The 13,248-nt window shown below is 45.6% G+C and overlaps 1 protein-coding gene across 9 annotated transcripts in view; it reads right to left on the reverse strand.

The window, feature by feature from the left end:
- Positions 1 to 13,248, reverse strand: part of FEZ1 (fasciculation and elongation protein zeta 1) — a 226,388-nt gene that overhangs the window by 33,097 nt on the left and 180,043 nt on the right. For 2 of the 9 annotated variants that reach the window (XR_003092141.1, XM_025193903.1), the window contains one exon: positions 9,995 to 10,506. The exons of the other annotated variants lie outside the window; for them this stretch is intronic. Coding sequence is in view for 1 of the 2 variants with exons in the window: in XM_025193903.1 (XP_025049688.1) it covers positions 10,463 to 10,506 (44 nt within the window). In the remaining variant the exon portion in view is untranslated. Of the gene's footprint in view, positions 1 to 9,994; positions 10,507 to 13,248 lie in introns of those variants that run through there. 9 annotated transcript variants of the gene reach the window in all.

The raw sequence follows: 13,248 nt of genomic DNA on the forward strand, positions 1-13,248 counted from the left end.
GTACAAAGAAGACAGAAGTTTCACCAGAGCTCAGGATTGGCTCCAACGCAAGCTTCCCTGACCTGGAAAGGGGGAAGCCAGAAGAAGATGACTGCGGACTTCGCGGGAGCACTGCACGCCCACCTGACCACGACAAGGGTGGGCCAGAAGCAGATGAAAAAATAAAAACAAACACCTCCTGGACCTGCAGCCCTTTAGATAATATAAAACTCAAACTAACCAAAGTCTACTAATGAACTGTCACCCTTTTGGGGTTCTGTCCAGCCCAGAGAACACCGAACTCCAAGTACTGCATCCTTTAGACACTTTTGGATCAGCCGAAACCGAGCACTTTAGAACTGTAACATGCCCCAGAAGAACAGTTACTGGGGCTGCAGGGTTGTTTATACTGTTTGTGCTGATTTCTGTTATAATATGGCTTTAATAACTATCTTATTTCTAATCTTTCTCCTTGCTGGAGGAATGAGTCTTTTACAGGGGTCGGCTATAGCTACCAGTTGCTGCAGATATGCTAATCCTGTCGCCTGTGGTTTTCCTGTCTGGATAAGCGATTCAATCGAACTCTCTGAAATAGACAGAAAAGTCAACATTGCCCGCTGGTATCCTCCCTCACATTGCTGTAGTTCAGCAGAAGTCCGAGTATTTACTTATGGAGCAGAATATTGTGTAAAGCCTAACCACTGAGTTTTCAAACAATTTACAGAGTCTCCTCAGGCTAAAGCTACTCTTAAACCTACTGTTGCCCATATCTCTGATAACAACATGTACCTCCAATACGTTGAGAGAGCCGCTAAAGCAGAAAACCAAAGTAACTGTTGGGTGTGCAGTTATTTTCCTCTCCACACCCAAGGAGGAACTCCCATGACTCCCATTCCCTTGGGCCCCATCGAGTCACTTTTAAACCCTTCTAATAACCAAGCTTGGGACCAAAGTCAGCAGGAGTTCCTTTTAGTAAAGCCTGTAGTTAGAGATTGGTGTTTTTATGTAAACTACTCAGTATCAAACTGCATCAATTTAGGCACCAGCATATGTCACCACTATTTTACTAGTTCAATTGGAGGAGACTGGCATAATAATAATACAGCAACCCCTACCTAGTGCAGCTCTTACAATGATTTCTACAGTGGCAAAAATTTAACCAAGGGTACTAATCCTATCTGCACCCCCATCTCCTATTTAAATAATACCTTGTGGTATTGTTTGTACACTAATACCTCCCGGGGACAACGCTTCTTCAATGGAACTGCAAATCCTTCCTTTAAATCAAAGGGTGAGCGAGGAGTGCTATGACTAGGAAACGGTGGCCAAATACCTCCTAAGTATTCAAACCTCGCTGCTTTAAAGGGACAATACTGGGTCTGCGGCTTCCACGCCTACCATAAAATCCCCGTTCCACGGGGCAGGTGGTGAAACAAGAGGGATTTGCAAGAAAGCCGTGATATAGTAAACAAATATCAAACAACTCCACTTACCAAAGGGATATTACTCGGGTGTTCCCTTGCAGGTATGCTCCCAGGAATAGGCACTGTGTGTCTTGGAAAATATACATTATGCCTCCAAGCTGTAATAGAAATCATGGCTCACGAATTCAGCGAAGGTCACAAGGAACTCTCAAAGGCCATCGCTGCCTTGGCTGACACCCAAGAAGAACTCCGACAAATGGTAATTCAAAACAGTATAGCCCTTGATTTTCTCCTCACCGCCCAAGGAGGTGCATGCACAGTCATCGGACCAGAATGTTGTGTATAGGTTAACAGCTCTTTTACCATAGTTCAAACCCACCTCAATGATGCAGCTGTCCATATCCAAAAAGCGAAAGATATAGCTAAAATCCTCAAAGATGCATCTCTTAGCTGGCTTACTAATTGGTTCCCTTCCCTTACGGGATGACTTAGACCTTTTATATTAAGTATAATCCAAATTGTTATAACTGTAGTCTGCCTGTTGTGTTGTTTTCAGTTTTTATGCTCTTTAGGACTACAGTTTATGCAAAGGCAAGTAAAAATGTATGGTCAGTTTGTACAAATATTCAGCAACAATCATCAAAACCTAACCCCACGGGAATTTGAATACTTAAAAATGTGTTCCAAAATTCCCTCTGGGAGTTTGGAACAAAGGGGGGACTCTGATGGGCAAGGAAGCTATTACCCTGACATAAAATAGTTCACATAAGACAAAGAAGCCATTGTTCTAAGTACAGTGATCATGTCCTTAAGAAATATCTATTACTGTGCAAGTTTTGCTAACGTATCATAATGTTACTGCTGTTTAACCAGCTTTTAGAAAGTGCTAGTTCAGCTTAACAGAAATATGCTGTTATGAAGATTTGTGAAGCGCCGCCCCAAGTATTGCTTTTTTGTTAACCCTGTAGTCTTGCCTTATTGTAAAAAGTATAAAAGAACGCCCCACCCTTTAGTGGGGGCCATTTCACCTCTTTGCTGGCTTATGGTCATTTGCTCGAGCAAATAAACTGCAGTAAAGCCTTTACCCATGTTGCCTGGTTCCTATGCAGCTAGACAACGAACTCCAGGGAGTTTTCTCCCACAACAGGCACCAGAGACCCATGGTACACCACAGGGACATTTAATAGATTTCATAGACATTTAGGGGCTAGAAGGGACCTAGTGAGATCATCGAGTCCAGCCCCACTTCCAGAGGCAGGAAGTCTGCAGGGATCAGATGATCCCAGCAAGAGAATCATCCAAATGCCTTCTGAATGAGTCCAGAGTAGGTGCTCACACCACCTCTGGGGGCAGTCTGTTCCAGACCTTGGACACTCAGACTGTAAACAAGTTTTTCCTTATATTTAGTAGGAATTGGCCTTCTAGAAGTTTCTGGCTGTTAGACCTAGTTATCTCTTGGGGAGCCTGCAAGGAAAGAGAAGAGCCACTGGGGGCAAAGATTAACTCACCAGAGTTGGAAGCAGCTGCATCAGCCCCAAGGGTACCAAGAGCCATCCAGGGATCTTTATTCTTCTGATGTTTCTGGAAGGGAGGTGGAGGGAGCATGAGATTCAGTATAAAAAGGGACCCAGGGCTAGCAAGAGAGAGCTGTCCGGAACTGGAAATTCCTGAATCAGTCAGAGAGATAGTGAGGACTACTGAAGGCACACTGGGGATGGTCAGGAAGGTTTTTCAGAGAGACAGCTCTGATTGAGGGGCGGTGGGGAGGGGCTGATAGAGAAGAAGTCGTGAACAAGCAGGTCTCAGGTAACCTGAAACTGCTGCAGGGCAGCCCAGAGAGAGAGGCTGGGAAGGAAGTACTGTAAAGACCCTAATAGCTGGTCTGAGAAGAGGTACCATAAAGACTGGATTAGAAGGGCAGAGAGAAGTAAAAATGTGTTTGTTTTTCCTTTGAAGTAGGAGAAGATCCCTCCCAAAGGCAGCAGGATAGTGAGGTGCAACTATCTGGATAATAGGCCAGAAACTGGTAAATATAGGTCTGTTACTTTTGTTTGTTCCAATCTTGGTGGAAGATAACCAGGACTGAGGCAATGATTGATTTTTTCAGAACCAGAGGTGCAAGAAGTGTCTGGCCAGCTCTGAGGATGACTATATGGGCTGTGAATTAACACCTGGTGGAACAGGCAAGGGTGTAGGGGTTGGTGGAGCCCTCACTATACCAAGACAGCTATCAGGAACAATAACACAAGAAGCCACATGCCCAGGTACTTCTTTTCTCTCTTAACACCAAGTTGTGGCAGACAAAGGTGTGGGCATGCGGAGTATCTCATCAAGACGTCATGGCGGGCTTCAGTCAGCTGGCCAAAGGGATAAGACTGTCTTAGAGAACTAGAAAAAAGAGATAGAGGAAACATTTTGAACAAGGTAATAACCTCTAGAGACTGACTAAGGTCCAGCAGAAAACTGGCTGGAGCATCAGGTTTAGAGGGTAGTTCAATGTCTAGTTGGCAGCTGGTATCATGTGGAGTGCCCCAGGGGTCGGTCCTGGGGCCAGTTTTGTTCAATGTCTTCATCAGCGACTGGAAAGATGCCATAGAGTGCACCCTCAGCAAGTTTTGAGATGACACCAAACTAGGGGGAGCAGTAGATATGCTGGAGGGTAGGGTTAGGATTCAGAGTGACCTAGACAAATTGGAGGATTGGGCCAAAAGGAATCTCATGAGGTTCAACAAGGATGAGTGCAAATCCATGTACTTAGGACAGAACAATCCAATTTTGGGCACTGACTGGCTGGGCAGCAGCTCTGCAGAAAAGGACCTGAGAGGTACAGTAGACAATAAGCTGAATATGAGCCAGCAGTGTGTCCTTGTTGGCAAGAAGGCTAACGGACAATAAGCGGAATATGAGCCAGCAGTGTGTCCTTGTTGGCAAGAAGGCTAACGGCATACTGGGCTGCATTGGTAGGTGTGATGCCATCAGGTCCAGGGAAGTGATTATTTCCCTCTATTAAGCACTGGTGAGGCCACATCTGGAGTACGGTGTTTAGTTTTGGGCCCCCCACTACAGAAAGGATGTGGACAAATTGGAGACAGTCCAGTAGAGGGCAAGAAAAATGGTGAGGGGTTGGGGGATATGATTTATGAGTCAAGACTGAGGGAACTGGGCTTATTTAGTCCAAAAGAGAGGAGACTTAGAGGGGACTTAATAGCAGCCTTCAAATACCTGAAATGGGGTTCGAAAGAGGGTGGCTAGACTGTTCTCAGTGATGGCAAATGGCAAAACAGGGAACGGAAATCTCAAGTTGTAACAAGGGAAGTTTAGGTTAGATATTAGGAAGAATTTTTTCACTAGTAGGTTTGTAAAATACTGTACATGTTACCCATAGGGGTAGTGGAATCTCAATCCTTGGAGATTTTGAATACCCTGCTAGGCAGAGCTTTGGCTGGGATGATCAGGTTGGGGATGGTCCTGCCTTGACCAGGGGGTTGGACTAGATGACCTCCTGAGGTTCCTTCCAACCCTAATTTTCTATGGTTCTATGATTCTGTCATTTCCTGAGGAATTAATGTCCCTGCAGAATTTAACAAGGTACTATGGGGGGATAAAGGAAACTCATTATTACTCATGAGTTAGTCAAGGAGACCCTGACACAACATGGCATGCTGACTATGGTCCCACAATCAGGGTGAGGTGGAACCTTGCAATGGCAGTTGACACACGAGGTATTGATTGATTGCCATGTTCTTTCTCGAGTGGTCAGGGTAGCAGACCTATGCCCACCTGCAGGATACTTGGTCCTTGGATGCTGGTAAAACATTTAGAACAAGGGAAGGAGTTGTCAAGATTAATACTACTGGAAACATAGAACTTCACCTTCAATGAAAAGGGTGATAGAAACAGTGGCTGCCTAGAAAATATTGGGCTGGATCTTGGGAATTGTGGTCATAGGTGATGGTAGCTCCTTGATGGTGGTGGCATCAGAGCTGTCCTCTACTTGTTTGGACCACCAGCTCTTGTTCTTGGGTGTTATAGAAAAGTAGGTGTTCTGAAGAGACTTCTCCACCCTTGTCCTGATTATCTTCCACAGGGACAGGTTTTGGATTATCCTCAGACTGGAGGCCAGAATCCAGGATGCCTCACAGCTCAATGTTATTGTCACCTGCCTGGATGCTGAATATCTCTTCATAGAAAAGGCACAATATCCTCCTTCTATCTGCCACACAGTTGGAATCCCATGCCTTCTTGTAAGACATCTTTATATCTTGAGCCCTTTCATTCTTGAGTTGCTTTGCAGGAGCGGAATCCAGTACAATATGGTGTTACAACTCCTTTGTACACCCTATATAGGGACAGAAGAAGAAATGGCCATTTCTTCTGAGCAGTGGAGATGGGGGATGGAGCTGAGCAACCATTTTGTTAGCGTGCAAATCAAAGTGCTATTGTCTCTGGATGACCACTGCACTACTGTAGTGAAAGGCAGCAGATCCACTACCCATACGACATATCTCTATGAGATGCTGACTACACAGTAACTGACTAATACTGCACAGTAACACATCACAGCACTGACAGTGCTAATATGCTACTGCACAGTATTATTAGGGTACTGCACAGTAGTGTCACTTAAAATATGTTCACCAGTGCTACTGATGCATTTATTTAGTAATTGATTATACAGGTACTAAATAAATGCATAGTAACCACTGTGCAGTAGCATCTTGTGTAGATGCACTCATACACTACTGTAACTTTCTCAAGAGTAATTTTACTCTGACTTCCTCAGGAGTAACTTTATTTCATAGATTCATAGATGTTAGGGTTGGAAGGGACCTCAATAGATCATCGAGTCCGACCCCCTGCATAGGCAGGAAAGGGTGCTGGGTCTAGATGACCCCAGCTAGATGCTTATCCAACCTCTTCTTGAAGACCCCCAGGGTAGGGGAGAGCACCACCTCCCTTGGGAGCCCGTTCCAGACCTTGGCCACTCTGACTGTGAAGAAGTTCTTCCTAATGTCCAGTCTAAATCTGCTCTCTGCTAGCTTGTGGCCATTATTTCTTGTAACCCCCGGGGGCGCCTTGGTGAATAAAACCTCACCAATTCCCTTCTGTGCCCCTGTGATGAACTTATAGGCAGCCACAAGGTTGCCTCTCAAACTTCTCTTGCGGAGGCTGAAGAGGTCCAGGTGCCCCAGTCTCTCCTCATAGGGCTTGGTCTCCCAGAATTGCACGCAGTACTCCAACTGTGGTCTGACCAGCGCCCGATAGAGGGGAAGTATCACCTCTTTGGATCTATTCGTCATGCATCTGCTGATGCATGATAAAGTGCCATTGGCTTTTCTGATGGCTTCGTCACACTGCCGACTCATGTTCATCTTGGAGTCCGCTAGGACTCCAAGACCCCTTTCCACTTCCGTGCCACCCAGCAGGTCATTCCCTAGGCTGTAGGTGTGCAGGACATTTTTCCTCCCTAGGTGCAGCACTTTGCATTTCTCCTTGTTGAACTGCATTCTGTTGTTTTCTGCCCACTTGTCCAACCTGTCCACGTCTGCTTGCAGCTGTTCCCTGCCCTCCGGCGTGTCCACTTCTCCCCATAGCTTTGTGTCATCCGCAAACTTGGACAGAGCACACGTCACTCCCAACACAATTTGTTGTTGTCCTGTGGCTCTCTGGACCTTTCCCAGAGTCAAGTTGCTTCTTCAAGTCCTTTCCCCTCTGGACTGTGTTCTGTTGTTTAAGGGCTTTGTTCACCATCCCATGTGGAACTAGGTTTAAAGCCATCCTTACTAGGTTGGCCAAACATACAGCTTCTGAACTGAGATGGCACTGAAATGCCACTAATAGGAGATTGAAGTATGCTGAGAAGCTAACCAAGACCTCTCCATCTGTGTGTTTTCAAGTGGCATATACTACTATACCAGTTCAGACCCTTACAAATAATAGCATGCAACTGCTACAGTGGAAATCTGATAGCTTTGAAAGACTTCCTATGCATGGTAAGCTTTTGTTGTGAGGTTCTTATTTCTCTTGTTATTGATTGCTTATACTCATGCCCAATTAAAGAGAGGATTTGGCATATTTGATCAAAACCAGTTTTACTGTTAAGGTTTGGGTGCAAGACACAGGAGGTGTTAGTGCCTCTCTATTTGGCACTAGTTAGGCCTCATCTGGGGTATTGTGTGCAGTCCTGGGCTCCACACTTTTAAAAAGGACACAGGGAAGTTAGAGAGGGTCCAGAGGCAGGTAACAAAGATGATCAAGGGCTTGTAAGACAAGTCTTACGAAGCGAGGGTGAAAGAGTTAAGTATATTCAGCTTGTAGAAAGGTGTTTAAGAGGTGACATGATAGCAGTCTTCAAATATTTGAAGGGCTATCATAAAGAAGAGGGAAAGCACCTTTTCTGTCTTGCTGCAGGGAGGAGGATGCATAACAATGGCTTGAAGTTGCAGCAAATTAAGTTTAGATTGGATATCTGGAGAAATAAACAAACTTCACTGTTAAAATACTGAGGCAGTAATCTAGACTGCCTAGGGAAGTTGTGGACTCACCATCACTGAAAGTGTTCAAGAATTGGTTGGATAGTTACTGGTTGGGGATGATCTAGGTGTAGTTATGCCTGTTTTCTACCATGGGTATTTCCCATGGTTCTGGGCTTTGTGTGTTACTCCTGTGTCCCCCCATACGCCTTCTTCTGCTATATGTGTCAGGGTGTTTGTTCTTCAGCCTTCCAGGAGGTATTGGGTGTTAGCTGCAGCTAAGGCTGGGAACTTCAGTGCTGATTCTTCTGTTAGGAGAAAGGCCAGATTCCTGGCTAGAGGGTCTTGCTCCTCTGCTTAGGGTCAGACCAATTGCTATATTTGGGGTTAAGAAGGAATTTTACCCCATGGCCTAATTGACATGAACTGTGGAGATTTGTACTTTTCTTTATAGTGGCGGGAGTAGGGGGGGTGGCCCTTTACTGTGACCTCTTGAGCATATACTGACAGCAGTTTATAGAAGCAGGACATTAGCTGCTATGGCTCCCCTGCTTCACCTGTGGCAGGTAAGGATGTTAGGTCTATTTTGTGTTAGGGTTGAGGGAGTCTTATGTAGAGTTTAGATTATGGCTGTATGGGATGGTTTTGATAGGGATAATGCTGCCTCAGGCAGAGGATTGGGCTAAATAACCTCTGGAGGTCCCTTCCAGCCCTGCAGCTGGATGTAAATATGAAGGACAGAATCCTGTTTCACCTTACACTCCAAATAGCATGTACCAACCAGGCAACTGACATTCTGTCACTTTTAAACATAGTTTTTATCCTATTCCAGATGTGCAAAGGTCCTTATAGCTACTGAGCATGCTCTGGATGGATAGGTACATGGCTCCATATGTGCATACCTGAGCCTAAGTCCCAAAAAAGTAGTCGGGTTTCAGCCCAATAACATCGTCATTAGGACATTCATGTGGGAAGTCCCTGGTTCTATCCCCCAACCTCCACAAAGTGTCAGGTTTAGACTTACATTGCTGCAGATTCTCAGCATAGTGTGGCAACCACTAGGTCAAAGGTCAGGCACTATCCAGTCTTCTCTCTAGCCCTCCTCTTGCAGCAGAGACTCCACACCTTGCAGGAGTTTTTTCCTGGATTTGATTTCAGGAAATACATCTCACTGGTTCATGCACATGAAGTAACATACCTGCCTGGCCAGCAAGGACCCTACTATTCACGCGTAGTAGCCTTGAAGACTATTCATACACATCCATACTGCACAAGGAATACGATCACAAAGTGTGCATAAGTGCCAAAAACATCATGTACTTTCATGGATGGCTGCATGAAAGGAAAATAGATTCTGTTCTTAAGGTCCTTTACAGTTCAGAAACTGCCCAAAAAGCTGGCGGGGGGGAGCAGCTTGGAAAGCATGTCAGTATGAATGACAAAAAATGTCACACAACATTTTTGATGTAAAGGTATCAAAGCAAAGCTGTGTACCAAAATAGCTGTCTGATTTCGCACTGCCTGCCATTAATTTCATGTCATAATGAACATCCCCAGGTCCTTTGTGTTGTTACTACACCCTATGCATTGTAGGACAGCTGCCACGTGGCGTTATGAGGTAGGTCATGAAAAGTAGCTGGAGACGAAATATCATAGAACAAGCCAATTGCCCTAAGGTTTCTGTATGATGGGAGTGTATGATTTCCTGTATATCCTCCTTGTACTTCTTGTGTGAATTTTAACCTATTGTAACCCTGGTCTTCTTTGCTTGAAGTATGAGGATTCCTGAGCCTGTCAGTCTGCGTGGGTTCACTGGCTATTTGGGGCTCCTGCTGTCTATGTTTGATATTTTCATGTACTTTCAGCATTGTGTTCCTTTGACTTTCATTGAATAGGCATGGTTTTACATATTTTCTGTGCTTTCTTGATTTTTACATTTTTATACTTTTTACCTTAAGGTTCTTGGTCTACATGAACATGTGGCCATGTATGCCAAGGTTAGCTCAGTTTTCTATATTTGGGAGGGGTTTGGGGTTTTTTTTGGTATAAACTGTACATGATGGAGGGAAGCTTTCTTTTAAGTTAAAAAAACCCCAGATTTTATGTATCTCTTTATCTATATATTTATCTATGAACCACACACAAGAGAGTACAAAAACTATAAATTAAAACAAATAGTGTAAATTGACTTATGGGGGGTGAATACAGTATACATAACATGTAAGGACAAGTTCTATGTGGAGGGCTGGAAGCTCTATTGGTGGTGATTTCTTCTCCCTGTGCAAGGCGGGGAGTTTTGAGGATTCTCTAGCAGAGCTATATGTCTGTTCATTATATCCATTAGAAATCACTGCATTTAAAACTCTGTCAAAATTTCGTTATGCCAGCTCCTGGTTTAGATTGGAAGCCTCTTCTTCAGCTGCTCCAGCGGTCCAGTGGTGACTGTCATGATCCTCTCCTCCTTTAGGAAATCCCTCTAATTATCTGCAGCCCTCATACATCATTGATGCCTCAGTAGGATTCCCAAACATCTCTTCTTCTTACATTTCCTTTAGGCCCTCAAACTTGTCAGATATTGAGCAATGTTTAATGATGGTGGCCTTTAAGTCTGGAACTCTCTCTTGCCAAATCTGTAAGTCAAGAAAAGTAACAAGTAGTTTATTTGTTCATTTTCTGTGGTTTCACTGATAATTTTTTTTCCCCACACCACAATGTTGAGATACCACTTCTGTTCCTAGTCTTAATCTCCCAGGCCCTGGAGATGGGAAGATATTTAGTAATTTTCCTCCTGTGCAAACTGGCATGCAGATTAACTAACGTCACAGGGTTTTAGTGATATGTATTATAGCTTACACATTGTTTTGTTGCTCTGTATTTATTTTAACATGGATCATCTGCTTGGGACAGATTATGTTTAACTTTTATTAATCAGGCAGAATTGGGGATTTGTAGAAACAGAGAGCAGGACATAACATGGCAGCTCTGCACCCTGGCAGTGGCAGGGCATGGGACAGTGGCAGCTGTTGGGCTGCCAGTGGAAGTGGAATGGCCAGCCAATGGCTGCACCAGATCCTAGGTTTCTATTCCTTCCCCTCCCTATCCCCTTAATTGTGCTACTGCAGATAACAGGCTGGTGACAGTGTTTGTACTGTTCCAGGCGGTCCTAACATTGAAAAACACATCGCTGTTCTGTTCACTTAACAGCAAAGATGATATCTATTTGCAAAGATAGGGCATGTGCCCACAAGTGGGAACATGCATTTCCCTGAGGACAAACAGCAGCAGCACATGTGCAGCTACTGCTGTTTGTCCCTGGGAAATGCCCATGCACACACTACCTGGGGCATGGCACATTGCTCTGTGTAGGGTAGGGGAAGCTGGGGCCATCACTTGGGCTGGTCCCAGGAGCCTTACCTGGGGTTGTGATGCCCCTGGAGGCTGCAGCCATGGCAACCTGGCAGCATGGAGTCTAGCTGGCAGCTGGAGTGTGGCTCTGGCTGGCAAGGCTCCAGTTCCTGGTGGCATACACTGCCGTCACATGCACTGCCCCGCTTTTTTAAGGTGAAGTTTTTTTTTACACTAGGATTTTTTGGTGTTAATCCCCTCCCCCCCATGCTGCAAATTATCAGTGGGAAATGCCTGTATGTTCAGCACATACAGTGTGCAGCATTGCAGACATGTCTGAAATGCTGCATCTAGACGCACAAAGGGTAAATCTGTTAGCTATGGACTGCTGTTATGCACTACCACAGGGGTTTTCAACCTTTTTTAATAAGTGTACCCTTTCTGACTCAAAGTTTCAGCTCCTGTACCCCCTTATATTTTTTTCTTGTTTTTAAGTAGGAGAGGGCGGCAGACTGAGGCCCCCATGGTGCAGGAGAGAGTGGGGCAGGGACAGGCACTGCACAGCTGGGGTGGGGTGTGGGATGGAGCTGCAACTGGATCATTTGGAGGGTGCAGGATGGAGGCAGCTTCCACCACTGTGCGTACCTCAGGAGGGCATGAGTGTGTGTGTCCCTGATCTGCAGGTGGGGTGGGGCAGGCTGGGTTGCCCCAGTGGTGGGGAAGGGAGTGGGGCTGGGAGCGCTGGGAGCAGGGCTACTGTAAGGGGGCTGCAGCCACCCCACAATTCACCCTAGTGTCCCCAAACCCCATCCTAGCACTGCCACCACCAGTCCTGAGCACAGCCCAGTTCAGTTCCTGCCAGGAAGAGCCTGGCACAGCCCTGGCCCCAGCCCTCAGTGGCAACCTGCCCTGCCCCAGGCACATCTGGGAGCACACAGCCCCCATACCCTCCCAGGGCACAAGCAGTGGCAGGAGCCTCCCCCCAACCCTGTGCCCCCCGGATGAGCCACAGTTCTGTCTTGCACCCCACCCCTCCCTCCCTGGCAGGGCAGTGCCTGCCCCAGCCCCACTCCCTCCCCCCACAGCCCTTTTCCCTCCTCCTGCAGACTCCTCCAATTTTTTTTATCCCTCTGCCTGGGTGGAGAGGTGATATGATATGCTGTGTGGGGCTGGCGGTGCCTGACGCACCTCTCCCCTCCCCCCAGATAAGAGGCAAATGAACCAGGGGTGATGCCGCCACCTCACCCTGGGGCTCACTCTGTCCCCACCTGGCCACACATACCCCCAAGACCTTTCTAAGTACTCCTGGGGGTACATGTACCCCCATTTGACAACCCTTGCACTAGCAGATTGTGTGACTGGAAAGGCACATTGGCTTATTGGGGAACTGGATGTATGTAGCCATACCCCACAATGTTAGAATGCTATTAGAGTACCCTATGTATCTAATATTCCATTTTATATCTCCTGTGAACATAGTGAGTGTTGGCCATGTCATCACTGATGTTCTGTAGTGACTTACAGACTTTGATAGGAAGTGACGGTGTTTGTCAAATGCAATTAATTTTTCCCTGTCTTTTTGTACTGTAGGTAATGTCTTTTGATGCTCAAGATCCTTAGAGTTATGGCCCTGCTAGGACTTTTTAAGGACTTTTAATTCCATTATATAAAAGTATTTTATAGGGATTGGCAGAAAAACTGTACAAACTCTTCTGGGTTATCATATGACAGAGTTTCCTATATTAATAAATCTTAAATAAATTAATAAAAAACACAACATGCATTTTATTGCAGTACTATGTTCAAAAAATAAAAGTCCACACTAAGGAAGTAAGTTTCAGACCAATTTCTAGCTTACAGTGGACAGAGCTAGGTAAAGGAAATGGGGATATGATTGGGGCATAGTGCTCAGGAAGGAGGATACATAGGTCCAATAAAAGAAAGGGCAGCTATCGGTTCCAGTGTTTTCAATACAAATGAGGGGGTTAACCTGATTGTCAGGATGAGAATGTGGACTTGGCAAGAGT

The sequence above is a fragment of the Alligator sinensis genome, unplaced genomic scaffold, assembly GCF_000455745.1.
Source record: "Alligator sinensis unplaced genomic scaffold, ASM45574v1 scaffold817_1, whole genome shotgun sequence".
Taxonomy (NCBI): domain Eukaryota; kingdom Metazoa; phylum Chordata; order Crocodylia; family Alligatoridae; genus Alligator; species Alligator sinensis.